Source organism: Pseudoliparis swirei, chromosome 5 (genome assembly GCF_029220125.1).
Source record: "Pseudoliparis swirei isolate HS2019 ecotype Mariana Trench chromosome 5, NWPU_hadal_v1, whole genome shotgun sequence".
Taxonomy (NCBI): domain Eukaryota; kingdom Metazoa; phylum Chordata; class Actinopteri; order Perciformes; family Liparidae; genus Pseudoliparis; species Pseudoliparis swirei.
In genome coordinates this window covers 5,758,654-5,779,737 of record NC_079392.1, presented here as the reverse complement: position 1 = coordinate 5,779,737, position 21,084 = coordinate 5,758,654, and the positions used below count along the sequence as shown (strand labels likewise).

Here is a 21,084-nt window from a genome sequence, read left to right as displayed (position 1 = left end):
TTACTTACAGTGTGACATATCTCCCTGTGTGTGTTTAAAAAAAAAAGTATAATAAATGAATAGTTAACACAGGTCATTTGGATCGTGGTCCATGCCTACTACCAACTAGTCATATACTCTGTCAGATTCATTGATTGTGTTGTTACTGTGTTTTAATTTGTGTCATGATTCCTTCTGGTCACATGACATCTATTGTTCTCTCCATCCTGGAGAGGGATCCTCCTCTGTTGCTCTCCTGAAGGTTTCTTCCCTTTTCTTCCTATGAAAGAGTTTTTTGGGAGTTTTTCCTGATCCGATGTGAGGTCAAAGGTCAGGGATGTCTGTGTACAGATTGTAAAGCCCTCTGAGGGAACATTTTAATTTGTGAAAATGGGCTAAACAAATCAACTAAATTGAATTGAATTATAGAAGTCAGACATGGCCTCAAAAACTGAACTACCACAGAGACGTGTAAATTAATTAAAACTCATACAGCTCCTCATCTTTCCTCATCTTTTCCTGGCCCGATAATAATCCGAGTGCCGTGCAGCATTTACAGATTGAGGATTATAGATGTAATCCTGTTATAATCTGTGTTTCTCAGAGTAAGCACTTTCTTTCCAGCCAAATTATTGTGGATAACTTTGAGCAAGAACATTTATGGAACAAAAAAGCACAAAAATCGTGAAGATTTTTATTATTATTATTATTATTATATTGAAGCCACCCTCCATTTCTAAATGAGTTTAGCTTTTGGTTCAATCCCTTGGATTGTTTGAGCTTCATGTGCATGATGTGAAAACCACAGACCACCGAGGAAACACTTCAGGGAGCTCAGAGACATCTTGTGATCCGGATGACATCACTTTGTTTTGTCGTCTTTGAAAAAAACATACATGAGCATGTTTAAACATTCTGGCTTTTTTAATTCATGGATAAACATTTGAGACACAAATTACCATTTAAAGTAGAGTATTTTATTATTATTTTTAGACCATCACAAAACTTCAGCTTCAGCTGTGGCAAAAATACTGTGTTTATAATAATGTGTTTATTATCATAAACAATAAAAACATTAAGCCAGGTACATCAGAATATTATAGTTAAATCATGAAGGAGTAATACTTCGACAATACCACCTCTTATGGAGGTCTCCACCGTCGTGTCTCCCCGCGGTCTCTCTGGTGTGAACCGCTCAGCAAAACAACCCGAGAGGCACTTCTGATTGGCCAGTTCAGGGTCAGCTGACCCGAGCCATAGCCGGAAGTTGTGGAAGCAGCGATATCGACGTTGCAAGTATTTTGTCTTTTAACAGTTTCACATTGTCAATAATAACTAGCAAAAATGAACAGAAATAAAAGCCAACAAAATTAAATATAGAAACGTAAAGAAATAATCTTAACAAAATACATACACTATATATATATATATATAAAGGAATTTGTTTTTAAATAAATCTCTATTTATATTTATATATATATATATATATATATATATATATAGAAATATAGATGTATATCTGAAAAAAATATAGATTTACATATATACATATAAATATATATCATATAGGTTTAAGACTTGCAGCAACACAAGCAAGAACACGTCTTCAACCTTATCATGAACATCAACTCTGCTAACAACATCAACAACAACAATGTCTCATTTATTTCTGATGACCTCAACAATGCAATTGTGATTTCTTTTTAAATCACAGAGAAGAGGGAATCTTTTATTGAAAACTGAACGCTAATTTGTTTTTCCAGTATGAACAGCTGAGTGTCGTTTTAGATGGCCTGCTTGTCTGAATGTTTTACCGCAAACTGAACAACTGAATAGTTTCTCTCCTGTATGAACAGTTGCGTGTAGTTTCAGACTGCCTGCTTGACTGAATGTTTGACCACAAACTGAACAACTGAATAGTTTCTCACCTGTATGAACAGTTGAGTGTTGTTTCAGATGGCCTGCTTGACTGAATGTTTGACCACAAACTGAACAACTGAATAGTTTCTCACCTGTATGAACAGTTGAGTGTTGTTTCAGATGGCCTGCTTGACTGAATGTTTTACCACAAACTGAACAACTGAATAGTTTCTCACCTGTATGAACAGCTGAGTGTTGTTTCAGATTTCGTGCTTGTCTGAATGTTTTACCACAAACTGAACAACTGAATAGTTTCTCTCCTGTATGAACAGTTGAGTGTTGTTTCAGATGGCCTGCTTGACTGAATGTTTTAGCACAAACTGAACAACTGAATAGTTTCTCACCTGTATGAACAGCTGAGTGTTGTTTCAGATTTCGTGCTTGTCTGAATGTTTTACCACAAACTGAACAACTGAATAGTTTCTCTCCTGTATGAACAGTTGAGTGTTGTTTCAGATGGCCTGCTTGACTGAATGTTTTAGCACAAACTGAACAACTGAATAGTTTCTCACCTGTATGAACAGCTGAGTGTTGTTTCAGATTTCGTGCTTGTCTGAATGTTTTACCACAAACTGAACAACTGAATAGTTTCTCTCCTGTATGAACAGTTGAGTGTTGTTTCAGATCGCCTGCTTGTCTGAATGTTTTACCACAAACTGAAGAACTGGTCACTCCTGTTGTGGCTCCAGAGTGTCTCTTCGGATGTCTCTTTTGGCCAAAGCTTCCAGCATATTGAGAAGAGCTAATTGATGCGTTTCCAGTCCCACAGTCCATGTCACCTACAGGGACTTCTTTGTTTTCCAAAGGGTTTAAACGTGACTGAGGTTCCTGAGTCTCCTTCCAATCTTCACTGTTATCAGTCTCACATTCAGAGGATTGTGACGTCTCATCAGCAGTTGGTTGTAAAGGACTATCTGGATCTGATGTGGATCTGACTTCCTCTCCGTCTGCTTCTGTTTTCAAATGTTCTGCCTCTCTTTTGTCAGTTTTTATGGACTTTGAGAGCTGAGCTTCCTCATCATCATATTGACTCTTTACAGGGGTGAATGAGAACTTGATTCCAGCCTCCTCCAGCTTTTGAAGCTGCTCTCCCTCCTGACTGATCCTGAGTTCATCCTGCTCCTCTTTAATGTGTGGAGGCTCTGGGTCCTCCTGCTCCTCTTTAATGTTTGGAGGCTCTGGGTCCTCCTGCTCCTCTTTAATGTGTGGAGGCTCTGGGTTCTCCTGGTCCTCCTGCTCCTCTTTAATGTTTGGAGGCTCTGGGTCCTCCTGGTCCAGACTGGAGCTCCAGTCCTGCTGTTCAGGGGGAACCTCTTGTTTCATCACCAACTGCTGCTGGACATCTGTGGAGAATAATAAAATACATTTATACATCTTAAGAATCTCATATTGAACTCTAATATTCAATCGGTTTATTCATGAATGAGGTCAGGGTTTTGAGGGAGAACATGAAAAAATCAGAAGTGAAATCATCTGAAAGTACAATATGTACCTCTGAGGTGTCGTACAGTAAAACGTTCATGTACCTCTGAGGTGTCGTGTTAGCGTCTATCAAAATTGGAGGTGTGGTAAAGTACGACCTTCTCTCGTTCTCTCCTTTCCAACGGGAGCATTTATTCTCTGATCACGCGTCAAATACAAGTTCGATGCGAGAGCAATCACAGCGGAGTCCTCTCCGGTCGGCACTAGTTGAAAACCCAAAACAACTCGGCCTCCCTTTCCACGTACGGGCCTCCGTGCCCCCACATGTGAAGTCATCCTGACCTCGGATCTGCTGCACCCCCCCACACCCCTTTCTCACAGGAGGGGGCCCTCGTCCCCCTCTCTCATTGTAACAACGTGATAACAAGTGTGTGTTGCGTTTGTGTGAGGCGAGTACCTAGCTTTGAGAGGCAGTCATAATATTTATTATCAGACACATATTCCATCTGCTATGTGATGTTATTCTGAATTTGCAGGAGCTTGAACACAATCGTCCCTTCAATAATTCAGTTTTATATCATCAATCCCCCTTTTTACATAATTCGTAATGTAACTAAACACTAATATAAATCTAGAAGAATGGGCTCTATCAATACATAACTGTTAAATCACATCACATGTCATTTAGCAGACGCTTTTATCCAGAGCGACTTACAATAAGTGAATTCAACCACGAGGACAAAGTCAGAACTAAGAGAATCAAGAAAGTAACATTTCTAGAAGCCAAACTACAAAAATACCATAAATAACACCATGATGAGTAACACCATGAGTAATACTATGAGTAATACTATGAGTAATACCATGAGTAATACCATGAGTAACACCATGAGTAACACCATGAGTAACACCATGAGTAATACCATGAGTAATACCATGACTAATACCATGAGTAATACCATGAGTAACACCATGAGTAATACCATGAGTAATACCATGAGTAACACCATGAGTAATACCATGACTAATACCATGACTAATACCATGAGTAATACTATGAGTAATACCATGAGTAATACCATGAGTAATACCATGAGTAATACCATGAGTAATACCATGAGTAATACCATGAGTAATACCATGAGTAATACCATGACTAATACTATGAGTAATACCATGAGTAACACCATGAGTAATACCATGACTAATACCATGAGTAATACTATGAGTAACACCATGAGTAATACCATGAGTAATACCATGACTAATACCATGAGTAATACTATGAGTAACACCATGAGTAATACCATGACTAATACCATGAGTAATACCATGAGTAACACCATGAGTAATACTATGAGTAATACCATGAATAACACCATGAGTAATACCATGAGTAATACCATGAGTAATACCATGAGTAATACTATGAGTAATACCATGAGTAACACCATGAGTAATACCATGACTAATACCATGACTAATACCATGAGTAATACTATGAGTAACACCATGAGTAATACCATGAGTAATACCATGACTAATACCATGAGTAATACTATGAGTAACACCATGAGTAACAGCCTGAGTAACACCATGAGTAATACCATGAGTAACACCATGAGTAATACCATGAGTAATACCATGAGTAATACCATAAGTAATACCATAAGTAATACCATGAGTAATACCATGAGTAATACTATGAGTAATACCATGAGTAATACCATAAGTAATACCATGCCAATATAAATGTTGTGACTTGAAGCCGTGAAACGAGCACGAAGACCGGGAACAATCGTGAAGCGGCACCAACCTGATGTGTGTAGCTCATGTTCTCCTAATTGAGAAACGATGTCCTCATACGCCGCTGTCAACGTGTCCAACAGGCTTCTTTGGCTCTCTTCGAAGGCGGTCGCTTTTTCTCTCCCTCTCCTCCCCATGACCTTCCCTTCCCTGCTTGGCTTCTCTCGTCATGTTTTGTCTTGTTTTATACTTGAGAGACTCTCTCCTCATCGCTCTTCGAACTAAAAACCATGGACCGATCAACTGATCATCTGATCAACTGGTCTCTCAACGCAATTGACACCGTCTTCTCGACGAGAAGCTTGGGTTCGGGGAACCTGCCCGTCCTGCCGGACGTTGCAGCTGGTTACACGATGGACGTCGTGTGCCTAGCAGCCTTTCCGTGGAGGACGAGATGACATCTACCTATTCGAACTATGATTACAGGATTTCTGCTGTTTGGATTTGGCGTTGCCCTGGTTTATCGGAAAATTAAGGAAACGGTGACAGCCGTTAAAAGCCCCTAAGGCTGCCCGACGAAATTGGATCGATTTGAAAAATGGGAGAAAGTGGTGGAATAGCAGGTGCAAATTGGATGTAGCTGCTGGCAAACCAAACAATCCCAATATTATATGCTTGCGGCTCCCTCAACCAGAACGGTGCCCTGGCCAAGGCCGTTACTGGAACAACAACTCCTGAAGATCGCTGAAGTGAGAACCTCTCATTCCTTCCCCCTATCCACAGACACCTGTGGTTGTTTTCTCCCAGGACCTTTCAAGGCTATCTCCATGGCAACGACCATCTTGCGGACTGAGAACTCTGTCTGTTGTGGCCTGGGGGAGGACGACATACCAGAACACGCACACACGAACTTTCAATAATACTGATTGCATTCACTACCCCCCTCCCCCCATCCCACGCCTTCGCCTGCTTTTTACCTCCAGTGGGACCGGACGGGGCTGTGGCTGGCGCTGCTGTGTTGGCGCCCGGCTGGCTGCTTGTCGGTGCTGGTTACCTTCTGCCCCAATGGATGGGCTTAGATCACCCAGTTGTTGGATTACCTCCCTCCCCTTCCTAGTCGTTGCAAGTCATGTCTAAAATGTATGTGCTTATGTGCTAAGGTGTTTCTGTACTGCTCCCACACTGTACCTCTCTCGGGGCATAGTCGGGGGGTTGGTGTTTTTCTTCTTCCCTCATGTTATGCTGTAATCTTTCATCCACCCTTTCTTGTAATTTCGATGCTTTTGTACCTGTACTCTGGCAAACGACAAATAAATATATCAATCAATCAATCAATCAATCAATCAATCAATCAATCATCAATCAAAACGCCTCGTCGACGACCTCGTCCACGTGCTGCGTCACCACCCGCCTCAGCATTTCTCCTGGAGACAACTGTGTGTCACTTATTTAACAGTCTCAGAAATGAATAAGAAGCTAGGAAAATGTCTTATATCAGAAACAGAGTGGAAACATTAACAGTATAAGCAATAAATATGAAGCTAAATAAGTGTAGTGTAACAGTAATATCAGTACACATTGGAAATATTTAACAAGTCTAAGCAATTAATATCAGGCTAAATAAATGTGAATTTGCAGGAGCTTGAACACAACAGTCCCTTCAATAAGTCAGTTTTATATTCGCAGTAGTACAGTAACAAGTACAATATGTACCTCTGAGGTAGCGAGTACCTTTGTGCCGACGGTCCAGACTGGACTTATGACTTGAGGCTTTTTATTTGGCCTAATTCTAATTGAATGAAATCAAAACACTTTGGTCCAGCTTTCAAATTGATGAGACCAGGAACACAGAATTTAAGTGCGATATAAAAAGTAAGATATTTGTTCATCGCACACAATGTGAAGAAGAAAAAACACATTTTATTGAGCAGCTGGATGAACACCAATATAAATGTTGTATTTGTTTACATTACAACACGACACTGACAACATGATCAGTCAGTGCAACTCATGTAAGTTCAGCTCTCATCACAATGCCACGAAGCCATGTGACTCCAGTCAGTGTGATGCATGTGACTGAACTCTGTCTGTCAGCTTGTAGTTTCATAAGCACAGACAGCCAGTCTGAGGCCGTCTGTGAGCTGTCTGTCAGTAATCCAGCTCCTGGTCTTTTATTTGGTAATTCATTTACTACACTGACGAGTTTTTCGGGGCAAATGTGGTATTCATGAACGTTTTCTCATCTGGGATTGGTTCTGAAGTCAGCCCGTTGGTGAATACGTTCACATCAGCTCTACAGACATCCTCAGATTTAAATAATTATAATAATAATAAATATGAGAATCACCATTTGTGACTCCTGCATCTGAGCTTTTTCAAATAATAGAATAAATACAATTGCAATCACTTTCAAGTAAACCAGATTGCTCCATCAGACAAGAAAAAAAGCTCAATGTTGAGCTTTTGTTTTGAAGGACAACAGTAGAAAAGCCCAACTCACGGAGGTAAGACTTGGCAAGTCGCCAAGAATCTCGGCTGTCGCGCATGCGCAGGCGTAACCTGTAAATGCCGTAACGTAAGCATTTACACTAAGGTACAGGCATTACAACATTTATTTATTGATGACGTAGTTGTATGTCCTTGTACTTTGAACTTGTGTAAGATGGAAAGTTATCAATAAAGGTCTTTCTGCATTTCCCCTGCGCCCCACCTGTACTTAGTTGTGAAAAAATATATAGTAAATATTTCCCTTCGAGGTATGAGGAAGTACTTTTCATCACTGCTAGCTAGTATAACTCCACAGGTGTGACATTATCACGTGACAGTATCATAATACAGCTACAACACGTCAGAATAACTTAACTTTAAAGTTAGTGGAGCATTATGTACTTGCCTGCTAACCACTTAGCTTAGCATAGGCCACTGTGGTCAGAGAGCTCTCGGGATTAAGTTTCAACTCTTGGCTGTTTTAGTAAATCCCACAGGAGAAGCAGCTCCCGAACGTCACATCGACCGTTTATCAGCTAAATGACGAATAAAATAAACATGTCGTTTTACCGATTATTAAAACACTGAAGCTTGAAATCCTCTCCACGTTTTCCTCTCCGTTCATCCGTAGCGATGTTTGGTTGCCAGTGGTTACAGGTGTATGCGCGTGTGTGTGTTTGTGTGTGAGCAGGGGGGCGGGGTCATATTGACTGACATATCCAACAGCCAATCAGGGCCCGGCAGCAAAAATGACGTCGCAGCGCCGTAAGAAGTTACCTGAGACACACGTTGCGTGAGGAATTTGACCACAAGGCAACACGCGATCTTTCATTTGAATAACTTGACTTCAGTCATGGTTCTCTCAGTAAAAGTAGAAATGTAATTTCCTACTCTATGACTCTGTATTGGACCGAAACAGTTCGGACTCAACACAGTTGACAGGTGAACGCAACACGTTGAATAAGCTGCTGCTCGACATTGGTTCGTATATTCTGTTGTATGTATTTCCTGTTTACTGTTGCATATGATCGACGGGCTATGAGCTGAACAGCTACACGACAAGTAATCCATATGTAGTAATCCATCTGTAATCGATTGAGCTGGAAGCTGATCAGGTGCATGTCAGCTGTTGTGTTTTATTCAACAATATGCAGGTACACCTTACTTCATTTCCTTATTCCTCACAGTTTGATCATCCATTTGCAATGTGGGAAAAGACAACTAGCAAAGAGCTTCATATTAATCCCGTACCATCTATTGTTGTTGATTTGATGTTGTTGTTGATGTTTTCCTCATAGGAATTAAAACGAGAAAGAATAATAACCTAAATATATTCCGAAAATGTAGTCATGCTCAATTTTCAGTTTTGATCACTCTCAAGTGTTCAACTTTTTTTTTTTTTTGGAGGGCAATGGTTTTGCATTTTATAATTACAGGAAGTGTTTCTATTCTATAGTGTTGTTTCCTGTAAGTCTGTAAATAGACTGAAACTAACGCTACATCACCATACGGTCTTAAGAAATATGAGTTGAATCACAAACTCCACGAAACACGGTGTAAATAAACAAATGAACATTATAATCATCAACAAATAAGGGATTTATTGCATGGTAATAGGCTTCGGTTGCATTACATTTGAGGGACGTAAACATAGACTAAACCTTCTTTGCGTTGTTGTTTGTTGTGAAGTCGACTGCTGTTGTTTTATTATTATTATTAGTGCCACCGAGGCTACACCGTTGTGTTCAAGTCCAAAACATGTCAATGGAAAAACCAAAAGGATCCATCATAACCTTCGCATTGAAAATGCGAAAGGTTATGTTTTGATCGCCGTGTATTTATTTAGATATTTATTATATGTATTTATGTGTATGTGTGTTACTCGCATAACTCAAAAAGTATTAAACCGAATCGCATTAAATTTGGTGGGATGATTGGTCATTATCCGGGGACCATTTGACTAGATTTTGGGATCGATCGGGTCAAAGGTCAAGGTCAAGGTCATGAAAAGGTCAACATCTTTTTACCATAGCGTGGTCAATTTTTATCCAATTGGCATGCAACTAATGCCAACATGTTCATAATTCAATGCCCAATCTTGTGATATGCGAAGGTATGCGCTCTACCGAGTGCCCGTTCTAGTTTAGCATTAAATTAATCTTCATATTGACATATCACACAGGTTTGTATTGAACGTAAATGCTCCGTGACTTTATCGTAGATATGGATCACTCCAGTGACTTGAGCGACTTGTACGACGTGCACGACATAAACGGCTCCCCCCCCCCACCACGAACACCGGTGCTCGGAGGACCAGGAAGGCGTGGAGCGTCTCAGGAGGAAGATCAAATATTACTTCATGAACCCATGTGAGAAGTACCACGCTCGCGGATGGAAACCGTGGAAACACGGTGGCTCAGTGGTTAGCACTGTCGCCTCACAGCAAGAAGGCCCTGGGTTCGAATCCCGGTCGTTCCAGGTCCTTTCTGTGTGGAGTTTGCATGTTCTCCTCGTGTCTGCGTGGGTTTACTCCGGGTACTCCGGTTTCCCCCACCATCATAAAGACATGCACCGCAGCCTCACCCCGGTTCGTATGGATGTGAATGAATGTTGGTGGTGGTCGGAGGGGCCGTAGGCGCTGATTGGCTGCCACGCTTCCGTCAGTCTGCCCCAGGGCAGCTGTGGCTACTGATGTAGCTTACCACCACCGGGATGACTGTGTGTGTATGACTACTGGACTCTGTAAAGCGACTTCGGGTGACTTGAGAAGCGCTATATAAAATAAATGATTATTATTATTATTATTATTATTATTAAACTCGTCTTGCAGATCCTCAAAATTGCCATCATTACCGTCCAGGTAAAATGGATGACCATGAATACAATGTGAATTGTGTGCCGTGTGGCTTCATCCACCCTGATAACACTAGCCCCGCCCCCTTCATTTTAGTTGGTGTCTTTCGGGCTGAGCAACCAGATGGTCGTCACGTTCAAGGAGGAAAATCTGATCACGTTCAAGCACCTCTTCTTGAAAGATTACGATGACGACGGAGGCATGGAGAACTACGCCGTCTACAGCCAGCCGGACGTCTACGACCACATCGACTACATCCTGAAACAGGCAACGACAGTTATTGTTTTTTGCATTTTGGCATTTTCCTTTTATTACCTTCGCATTGAAAATGCGGAAGGTAATGTTTTGATCGGCGTGTATTTATTTATTTGTATGCGTGTTACTCGCATAACTCAAAAAGTATGAAACCGAATCGCATGAAATTTGGTGGGATGATTGGTTATTATCCGGGGAACATTTGATTAGATTTTGGGATCGATCGGGTCAAAGGTCAATGTCAAGGTCATGAAAAGGTCAAAATCTTATTTTTACCATAGCACGGTCAATTTGTATCCAATTGGCTTGCAACTAATTCCAACATGTTCATAATTCAAAACCCAATCTTGTGATACGCGAAGGTATACGCTCTACCGAGTGCCCATTCTAGTTGTAAATGTGTTATTACTATTATATAACCGCCTGCATGTGTGAGGCCATAGAGCTTACCTAACAAGCATCATGGGATTGAACTTTGTTCATGTCATATTTTTATATCTGTCATTTAGTTGAGTCGATTGTGACGCTGAACTGTTGTTAAGACATGTCAATTATTAATTTCTAGTATGATCATCTGCACAACATCACGGTGGGCAATCACGAATATGAGAAAAACCACCCCATGACGGTGTGTCAGGAGTTCTACAGGAACGCCAGCATCTTCCCGGCCAGCGAGACCTTTGACATCGACATCGAAGTGATAACTGGTACGTGGGCCGGATTATTGGAGTTATGCATGACAAAAAAAATGAATGCTGAAAACGTGTTTAAGGATTTTTTTTAATTGTCTTTTTTTCTTTTTTGCTGTGGCATCTAACAGAGTGCTTTAATGTTTATCCGATGGATCATCCGACATCGCAGGAGTCGAGTCCACGTTTCATATTGCATTTCAAAAGGTTTGCAAGCACGGCATTTCAATGAAAAGCGTCTCCCGGTGGTTTGAATACGGGATGTGCAACGCCTCAGTTAATACGTCGGCTCTGTGTCTCTCCAGGATGCTCTCTGTCAAGATCACATTTGTCCTGAAGTCAATAAATTTACAGACGGTGAGGTATCGGGAGCTGCCAGACTGCTACGACTTCCATGTCATTGTAAGTCATTTAATTGTCTTCACTGCTCAATAAACATCGGATTTATCAAACATCGGATCGCTTCATTGCTGCAATAAGCGTGACGATGCACGGCACAGACGGGGTCAGGATGACGACAGGTCAGCGTGGAACTTGTGTTTATGTGATGAAACTACCCGAGGGACCAATTCTGAGCAGAAATTTTTATATTTCCTCAGACCAAGTAAAAAAAAAGATTTATAACAGCTGAGTGTTTGTCAAGGCTCAGGAAACCCTTGCAGGTGTTTCGAGTTAATTAGACAATTCAAGTGATTTGTTTAATACCCTACTAGTATACTTTTTCATGATATTCTAATATTTAGAGATAGGATATTTGAGTTTTCTTAAGCTGTAAGCCATAATCAGCAATATTAAAAGAATAAAAGGCTTGCAATATTTCAGTTGATTTGTAATGAATCCAGAATGCATGACATTTGTTTTTTTAATTGCATTACAGAAAATAAAGAACTTCATCACAATATTCTAATTTTCTGAGACAGTCCTGTATATACAAATATAATATATTAAATATATATATTATATAATATATTAAATATATATATATATATAATATATAAATATAATATATTAAATATATATATAATATATAAATAAAGTACTTTCTCCACCACTGGAGGATATACTATAGTGAACCTCTTTCCAGATATAAACCGTGCCCGTCCTTAACTGTGTTGTGAACAGGAGTACACGGTCTACTGCAAGAAAGAATGTGGTAATCGAGTCCCGTGGTCCGACAAGCTGGAGTTTCTGAACGGCTGGTACATCCTCATCATAGTCAGCGACGTCTTGACCATCATCGGCTCCATTCTCAAGATCGAGATCCAGACGAAGGTAATGTGCATCCTCTAGTATGACGTGGTTTGATAGATTACATGATGAGACTATTAGAAGCCGTCTCCACTGTGCATGCACACTTTGATGTTCCTTTGTCACAATTTAAGAGATCTCCTCTTTCTTTTTAGGTGCTCACTAGTTATGACGTCTGCAGCATCTTCCTTGGGACCGGCACCATGTTTGTCTGGATTGGGGTCATCCGCTACATGGGCTACTTCAGGAAGTATAATGTAAGACCAGATCATTCATAACGCATGTGGAGCACCCTGAAATATGTTATGTCATATACACGACCGTTCAAAACTTTAGGGTCACAGACAATTTGGTATTTTCCATGAAAACTCACTTTTATTTATCAAATTTATTGTGAAATTTATAGAAAAAAAGAGTCAAGACATTGACGAGGTTAGAAATAATGATTTTTATTTGAAATATTATGTTGTTCTTCAAACTTGTGGCTCAAAGGAAGGCCAGTTTTAAATCTTCTCTCACCAGCATAACTGTTTTCAGCTGCGCTCACATAAAAATGGTTTTCAAGGGTTTTCTACCCCTCCGTTAGTCTTCTAAGGCGATAACACAATGTACCTTTAGAACACTGGAGATGGGCCTCTACACACCCATGTAGAGACTTCATTAAACACCAGAGAATAGTATTTTACCACTGTAACTATGTATGTATCTATAGCAGTGCAACATCGTATCTTGACATCACATGTATACGTATATGTATACGCTCTTTATCTCAGGCCCATATTCCTGGTGTTTGCACCAAATCACAGGAAGCCGTTAAAAGACGAGACTTTTTACCTGATCTTTTACCAATATCCGTTGTCTGTGGCCATTTTCAGATCCTCATCCTGACGATGAGGGCGGCGTTCCCGAATGTGATCCGGTTCATCTGCTGCGCTGGGATAATCTACATGAGTTACTGCTTCTGCGGCTGGATCGTCCTGGGCCCGTATCACGAGAAGGCGAGCGTGGTTTACATGATAAATATATATAATTAAATAAATATATAAGTAAATATATATACAATTTAATTATATATATAATATTAAATTATACAATTACATATATTAAATTATATATAATTAAATATATATGATTATACATACAATAAATTATATATATACAATTAAATTATAAATAAATAAAAAATATATTAATATATAATTAAATATATAACTGATTTATTGCAAGTTACACAGCAGTACATACTTGTATTAATTAGCACTGTACATCAGCTGCAACATTACAGTAATTCAGATATGAGTGCATCATTGATTATAATCCAATGATATAATAAATATGAAATGAACTAGTCCACAAAATCATTATTTTTGGTACTGTCCACTTCACACTTGGCTTTAGTTATTCGCAACAAGTATTCCAACACTGTTGTACTGTAACCTTTACCCAGGTAGAAGATACGGTTACCTTTTGTCATCTGGACAGATTCAAATTAATACCTCTTTTTCTCCTCTTGGACCTTTTGGGTGTTTAGTTCCAGACGTTGAACACGATGTCCGAGTGTCTGTTCTCCCTCATCAACGGAGACGACATGTTCGCCACCTTCCAGGAAATGAAGCGGAAGAGCACCCTGGTGTGGCTCTTCAGCCGGGTCTACCGCTACACCTTCATCTCGCTCTTCATCTACATGATCCTCAACCTCTTCATCACAATCATCACCGACACCTATTACAGGATAAAGGTGACGTTTACTCGTTAAATATTTGTAACCCCTTATTATTTCCGGAGGATGATTTGTACGCCGGTCGCTTGGAGAAGAGTAATATTTAATTAGCTATTAAACGGTATTAACTCCCCTTTTGTTGCTCCTCATTCAGAAGCAGCAGCTGAGTGGGAACCTGACATCAGAGCTGCACAACTTCCTGTCGGTCTGCAAAGATCTGCCGAATTCTGGGATGTACAGATTTGACGAGAGCAAAGGCTTCTTCCTGAACGGCTGCATTACCAGGTCGGTCATATTGTACAGAGGTCATACGCGTGTTGACCAATGGAGTTCCAGGAACAAACATTTGGTGAAATCTCAGTGTATACACGAGTATATATACCTTAAATGACAAAAATAAACGAGACAATAGTTTGATTAAAAGAATAAATATTTATATAAATATTTTTTTCTTTTATTCAAACTAAATTAATTCAATTCAATTCAATTCAGTTTATTTGTATAGCCCAATTTCACAAATTACAAATTTGTCTCGGAGTGCTTTACAATCTGTACACATAGACATCCCTGCCCCAAAACCTCACATCGGACCAGGAAAAACTCCCAAATAACCCTTCAGGGGGGAAAAAAAGGGAAGAAACCTGCAGGAGAGCAACAGAGGAGGATCCCTCTCCTAGGATGGACAGATGCAATAGATGTAATGTGTACAGAAGGACAGATTTAGAGTTAAAATACATTCAATGAATATGACAGAGTGTATGAATAGTTCATAGTAGGCATATTCCACGATGGAGACCTCCACGATCCATCAGGCAGATGGCGGTGGGGAGGAGGGGGCGGAGTCTCAACAGGACAGTGGCGTAGTCATGAGCAGGAATTCCACGACCCAGACGATCCATCAGGCAGATAGGATCTATGCCGTCTCATAGGGTCCGATGACCCCATGAGACGAAAGTCAAAAGGACTTCCGGGAGAAAGCAGAGTTAGTAACGTGTGATTGAGAGATGAAAATTCATCCTTAAGGAGAGAAAAAGAGGAGATAGGTACTCAGTGCATCCTAACGTCCCCGGCAGCTATAAGCCTATAGCAGCATATCAAGGGGCTGGACCAGGGCAAACCTGATTCAGCCCTAACTATAAGCTCTGTCAAAGAGGAAGGTCTTAAGTCTACTCTTAAACGAGGTGACTGTGTCTGCCTCCCGGACTGAAATTGGAAGCTGGTTCCATTAAAGAGGAGCTTGATAACTAAAGGCTCTGGCTCCCATTCTACTTTTTAAGACTCTAGGAACTACAAGTAGTCCCGCATTTAGTGAGCGTAGCTCTCTAGTGGGCAATATGGTACGACAAGCTCCTTAAGATATGATGGAGCATCACCAATCAAGGCTTTGTAGGTTAAGAGAAGAATTTTAAAAGTGATTCTTGATTTTACTGGGAGCCAGTGCAGAGCAGCTAGTGCAGGAGTGATGTGATCTCTTTTCTTAGTTTTAGTGAGAACACGAGCTGCAGCATTCTGGATCAACTGGAGGGACCTAAGAGATTTATTAGAGCAGCCTGCTAATAAGGAGTTGCAGTAATCCAGTCTCAAGTAACGAACGTGAAACAATTTCTCTGCATCTTTTTGAGACAAGATGTGCCTGATTTTTGAAATATTACGTAGTTGAAAGAATGCAGTCCTTGAGATTTGCTTTACGTGGGAGTTAAAGGACAAGTCGATCAAAGATAACGCCAAGATTCTTTACAGTGGTGTTGGATGCCAGGGCAATGCCGTCTACAGAATCCACATCACCAGATAATTGATCTCTGAGGTGCTCAGGGCCGATTAAAATTACTTCGGTTTTGTCTGAGTTTAACATCAAGAAGTTGCAGGTCATCCATGTTTTTATGTCTTTAAGACATGCTTGAATTTTACAGAGTTGGTTGCTCTCCTCTGGTTTTATCGATAAATATAGTTGAGTGTCATCTGCATAACAATGAAAGTTTATGGAGTGTTTCCTGATAATATTGCCCAAAGGAAGCATGTATAAGGTAAATAAAATTGGTCCAAGCACAGAACCTTGTGGAACTCCGTGATTAACATTGGTGGTTATCGAGGCGTCATCGTTTACAAATACAAACTGAGATCGATCTGATAAATAGGATTTAAACCAAATTAGTGCCGTGCCTGAAATGCCAATCGACTGCTCCAGTCTCTGTAACAGGATGTCATGGTCAATGGTGTCGAATGCAGCACTAAGGTCTAACAAGACCAGGACAGAGAGGAGTCCTTTATCTGCTGCCATTAAGAGGTCATTTGTAATTTTCACCAGTGCCGTCTCGGTGCTGTGGTGTTTTCTAAATCCTGATTGAAATTTCTCAAATAAACTATTATGATGTAGAAAGTCGCACAACTGATTTGCGACCACTTTCTCAAGGATCTTGGAGAGGAAGGGGAGGTTAGAGATCGGTCTGTAGTTAGCCAACACCTCTGGATCCAGAGTGGGCTTCTTCAGGAGAGGTTTAATAACAGCCACCTTGAAGGAGTGTGGTACGTGGCCTGTTAGCAGAGACACATTGATAATATCTAATAGAGAGCCGCCAATTAAAGGCAAAACGTCTTTAAGCAGCCTCGTCGGGATGGGGTCCAAGAGACAGGTAGATGTGTTAGAAGTAGAAACCGTTGAAGATAATTGGTCACGGTTGATAGGAGAAAATCCCTCCAAATATACACCAGGGCATACAGCGGTTTCCAAGGCCATTCCACTTGACAGATTGGCACTGGTTATGGGCAAGAGATTATTAATCTTGTCCCTAATAGTTAAAATCTTTTCATTAAAGAAGTTCATAAAGTCATTACCACTAAGGTTTATAGGAATGCTCGGCTCCACAGAGCTGTGACTCTCTGTCAGCCTGGCTACAGTGCTGAAGAGAAACCTGGGGTTGTTTTATTTTTTCTATTATTGATGAGTAATAGGCTGCTCTGGCATTACGGAGGGCCTTCTTATATGTTTTAAGACTATCTCGCCAAACTAAGCGGGATTCTTCGAGATTAGTTGAACGCCATATGCGTTCAAGCTTTCGTGACGTCTGCTTCAGTTTGCGGGTCTGAGGGTTATACCAGGGAGCAAACCTCCTCTTCCTCACTGTCTTCTTCTTCAGAGGGCTATCGAGTCCAGTGTCATTCTCAGAGAGCCTATGGCACTGTCAACAAGATGATCAATCTGGGACGGACTAAAGTTAGACCAGGAGTCCTCTGTTATATTGAGACGTGGTATCGAATCAAATACAGAAGGAATCGCTTCTTTAAATTTAGCTACAGCACTATCAGTTAGACATCTAGTGTAAAAACTTTTGACTAACGGAGTACACTCCGGTAGTATAAATTCAAAAGTTATGAGGTTGTGGTCTGACAGAAGAGGATTCTGTGGGAAGACGTTCAAATGCTCAATGTCAACGCCATAAGTAAGAACAAGATCAAGCGTGTGGCCAAAGCTGTGAGTGGGTTTCTGTACTCTCTGACAGAAGCCAATCGAGTCCAACAAGGAGATGAATGCAGCACTAAGGCAATCATTATCAACATCCACATGGATATTAAAATCTCCAACAATAATAACTTTATCGGTTTTAAGAACCAAACTTGATATAAATTCTGAGAATTCAGATATAAACTCTGAATATGGACCTGGTGGCGGTACAGAATCACAAATCGAATTGGCTGTAGTGTTTTCCAGGTTGGATGTGAAAGACTAAGAACAAGGCTTTCAAATGAGGTGTAGTGTAATTTTGGTTGAGGATTAATTAATAGGCTCGATTCAAAGATGGCTGCTACTCCACCTCCTCGACCGGTGCCTCGAGGAATGTGAGTATTAATATGACTTGGAGGAGTCGATTCATTCAGGCAGACATATTCTTCATGGCTCAGCCAGGTTTCAGTTAGGCAACATAAATCAATGTGATTATCTGATATTAAATCATTCAGTAACACAGCTTTAGATGACAGAGATCGAATATTTAGGAGACCACATTTAATAGACCTATTTTGTTGCACTGCTGAAATAATGGTGTTAACTTGTATAAGGTTATTGTGTACGACTCCTCTTCTGCTTACTTTTGATTTATTTAATTGAAGTGGCCGTGGGACAGACACAGTCTCTACTCTAAAGTCAAGGGTGGGTAACTGCTCGAATGGAAGAGCAGAGAAGGGTGTTAAACTACAACTCTGCTCCCGGTTCCTGATCTGAACCCTGGGTTGTCATGGATTAAGTCCGGTGATCAACTTGGTCATATTCGCAGAAATGAGACGCGCTCCGTCCAACGTGGGATGAATGCCGTCTCTCCTCATCAGATCAGGTTTTCCCCAGAAAGTCTTCCAGTTGTCTACGTAGCCCACATTATTCGCTGGGCACCACCTCGACAGCCAGCGGTTGAAAGACGACATTCGGCTATACAATTCGTCTGTCTGCAAATTTGGGAGAGGGCCAGAGAAAATTACGGTGTCCGACAACGTCTTGGCATAAGCACACACCGATTCCACATTAATTTTAGTAACACATTTCCATGAATTTTCCAGAATTTTTTTAGGAATTACTTTTTTTTTAAAGCCTTTTCCAGGCCTGGAAATAACCATAAAAAAATTCCATGACTTTTCCAGGTTTTCCATGACCATATGAACCCTGTATTGCAATATCTACTGTTCTGAATGTCCTTTATCAGCACTAACTTAACTGGGGGTTGCCAAAGCACCTTTTTAAAATACTCTAATATAATTGGTGGACATAAGCTGATCTATTTTCTCCTTCCAGGTGCAGGAAGCATGAGGAGACGCTGTCTTCAGAGGCATAGCAGGCATTCAATGTGGATGTATTACAAAGTTTAATATATTCAGAGGGTCCCAACACTTTTCACATGATGCCAGTGGGTTTTGTTGTACATGCCACTGGATTCTTCAGCTGAGTGATTTCATGTGAAGCAGCAGTTTTTCAGTGCTGACTTGACAGAGCTTGAGAGATGAATGAAGTCTGATCTTTGACGCACAGAGCACTTTTAAAAACGCACTTATTTATAACGTAGATGGTAAAACACGATTGTGACGTGTCATCTGGCAATGCTGTACACCGAGGATGAATCGAGGTCGAATAATAAATGAGTGAACTGAAAAATCGCAAGATTTTATTCCTCCGTTGTCTAGAGAAGGTTACAATACAAAAAGCTAATATATAATTTTGTTCTCCTCACATTAATTCCTTGTAATGTTGCAATAAAAATAAAATCCCGTTCCTGGTCGTGGCGATAATAGCTCCACCCAGACAAGTCTTGAGAAGCGATCTGGGGAGGCCAATAGAAACCATGAACGGCTCAAACAGTCACGACTGCAGGAGTCGCGGTGGATGTGGACTTTATTTTCCCAGAGGAAATGATTGTTTTGAAGAGTCGTCGTTGGAGAGATCAACTCGCGTTGCTCTGAAAGCCGCAATGGAATCTGAAATAAGCAGAATATGAATTCCAATGTGCTTAACGGCTTGAGATGGGTCCATATGACCTTCTTCTTGTCCGTCATCGTGAAGCAGAACATCCCTCCAGTGTGGCGCGTGTCCATTTAGTCCAAACACAACCCAGTTGGTGTGACGGCACCACGCACCAACGTCTTAAAACAAGTCTGTACGCCTTAGGAACACCGACACTCCGATATCCAGCGACCCGCTTTGTAACGTTTGAGATCTTGGTTCCTGAGTGTCTCTTGCAGCCGTGCGCGAGTTTTGCGTTTCCAAAAAACAAAACAAAAAACGCGATTAAAAGAAGAAGAACAAAGGGAGTTTTTGTGACGCGATCTCGTCTCTCGAAGTCAGTCCGGTTTGGATTGGCTGACGCCAGGAAGCGGCAGGACTCGCTGCTCCTCCATCCGGCTGGACTGGGAACGCTGGATGAGACTCACAAAATCTTCATCTGGAACGGTCGGGCCCTTGGTTTGAGACGGCGGCGCGGCGCACCTCTTGTCGTTCAGCCGGGAGCCCTAAAGCGCCGACGAGAGGGACGGCCAATCACGTGAGTCGAGGCGTGTCGAGAGCACGGGGAGCCCCGCCTACGTCTCTCCTACATTAGTTTATGATCTCAGACACGTGTACTATGTAAAGACATGTTTGGGAGTTAAATAAATATGTTTAATTGGGTGTGAGCACTAAATACGAAGTCACCAAGATGGGTTTGTACTAGTGTTGAAATGTTTAAAATAACTTTGTATTCACCTTCCCAGAAATAATTACAATAACTGAACTCTCCAAAAGAAAATTACAACTTTCAAAATAAAAGTGTCAAGCCAGTAAAGAACCATATAATGTGATACTAAATATATGATTTTAGTCAGCACATGCATGTTAAACTGGTCCACGGAGAAGAATACATTAAACATGCATAGATAATAAAGTTATTATTAATTTGCATCTGTCTTTCTCCCTGAAATGACCAAACATCTCTTGACATTACCGTGGTGCATCTGTTGTCTGGTCGGGCAGGAGGCAACGGACTGGATTTATTCTTCCTCACCTGGCACTTGGCGAGCATATCGAAGAAGACGTCGTAAATATAAAAAAACTGAATGTCTGTACAGTGAGTATGCTTTCGTGTGGTATAGTTAATATATTTAGATTATCAACTGATATGCTTATGTTGCAATACTTTACTGCTGCAGAGCCACTTCTCAATGGAAAGGTCTGACCACAGCATGCTATGAAACAGGAGCGCCAGCTTGTTTTAGTCATGTACCCAGGAGGAAGCAGTTTCCCCAGAATATCT

At 40.8% G+C, this 21,084-nt stretch overlaps 2 protein-coding genes across 5 annotated transcripts; one reads left to right on the top strand and one right to left on the bottom strand.

Moving 5' to 3' along the window:
- Nucleotides 1-659: 659 nt before the first annotated feature.
- LOC130193619 (zinc finger protein OZF-like) lies at nt 660-5,191 on the bottom strand. The gene is made up of 2 exons (XM_056414211.1): nt 5,138-5,191; nt 660-3,242 (listed from the first exon to the last, which is right to left on the bottom strand). Exon 2 carries the CDS (start codon nt 3,220-3,222, stop codon nt 1,726-1,728), a length of 1,497 nt encoding a protein of 498 aa, XP_056270186.1. The 5' UTR covers nt 3,223-3,242; nt 5,138-5,191; the 3' UTR covers nt 660-1,725.
- A 3,018-nt stretch (nt 5,192-8,209) lies between these two features.
- Nucleotides 8,210-20,730, top strand: LOC130193620 (mucolipin-3-like). Of its 4 annotated transcripts, XM_056414213.1 has the most exons (11): nt 8,550-8,708; nt 10,505-10,675; nt 11,229-11,370; nt 11,484-11,559; nt 11,658-11,754; nt 12,475-12,624; nt 12,756-12,857; nt 13,476-13,598; nt 14,132-14,338; nt 14,475-14,605; nt 19,098-20,730. In XM_056414213.1, the coding sequence occupies exons 1-11, from the start codon at nt 8,703-8,705 to the stop codon at nt 19,135-19,137; spliced, it is 1,245 nt and encodes a 414-aa protein (XP_056270188.1). In that variant the 5' UTR covers nt 8,550-8,702; the 3' UTR covers nt 19,138-20,730. The 4 variants fall into 4 exon arrangements, with proteins under 4 accessions (XP_056270190.1, XP_056270189.1, XP_056270187.1 ...); XM_056414215.1 differs by lacking the exons at nt 8,550-8,708; nt 19,098-20,730 and adding an exon at nt 8,210-8,496 and having other exon boundaries at nt 14,475-15,262; XM_056414214.1 differs by lacking the exons at nt 8,550-8,708; nt 19,098-20,730 and adding an exon at nt 8,211-8,535 and having other exon boundaries at nt 14,475-15,262.
- Nucleotides 20,731-21,084: the final 354 nt, after the last annotated feature.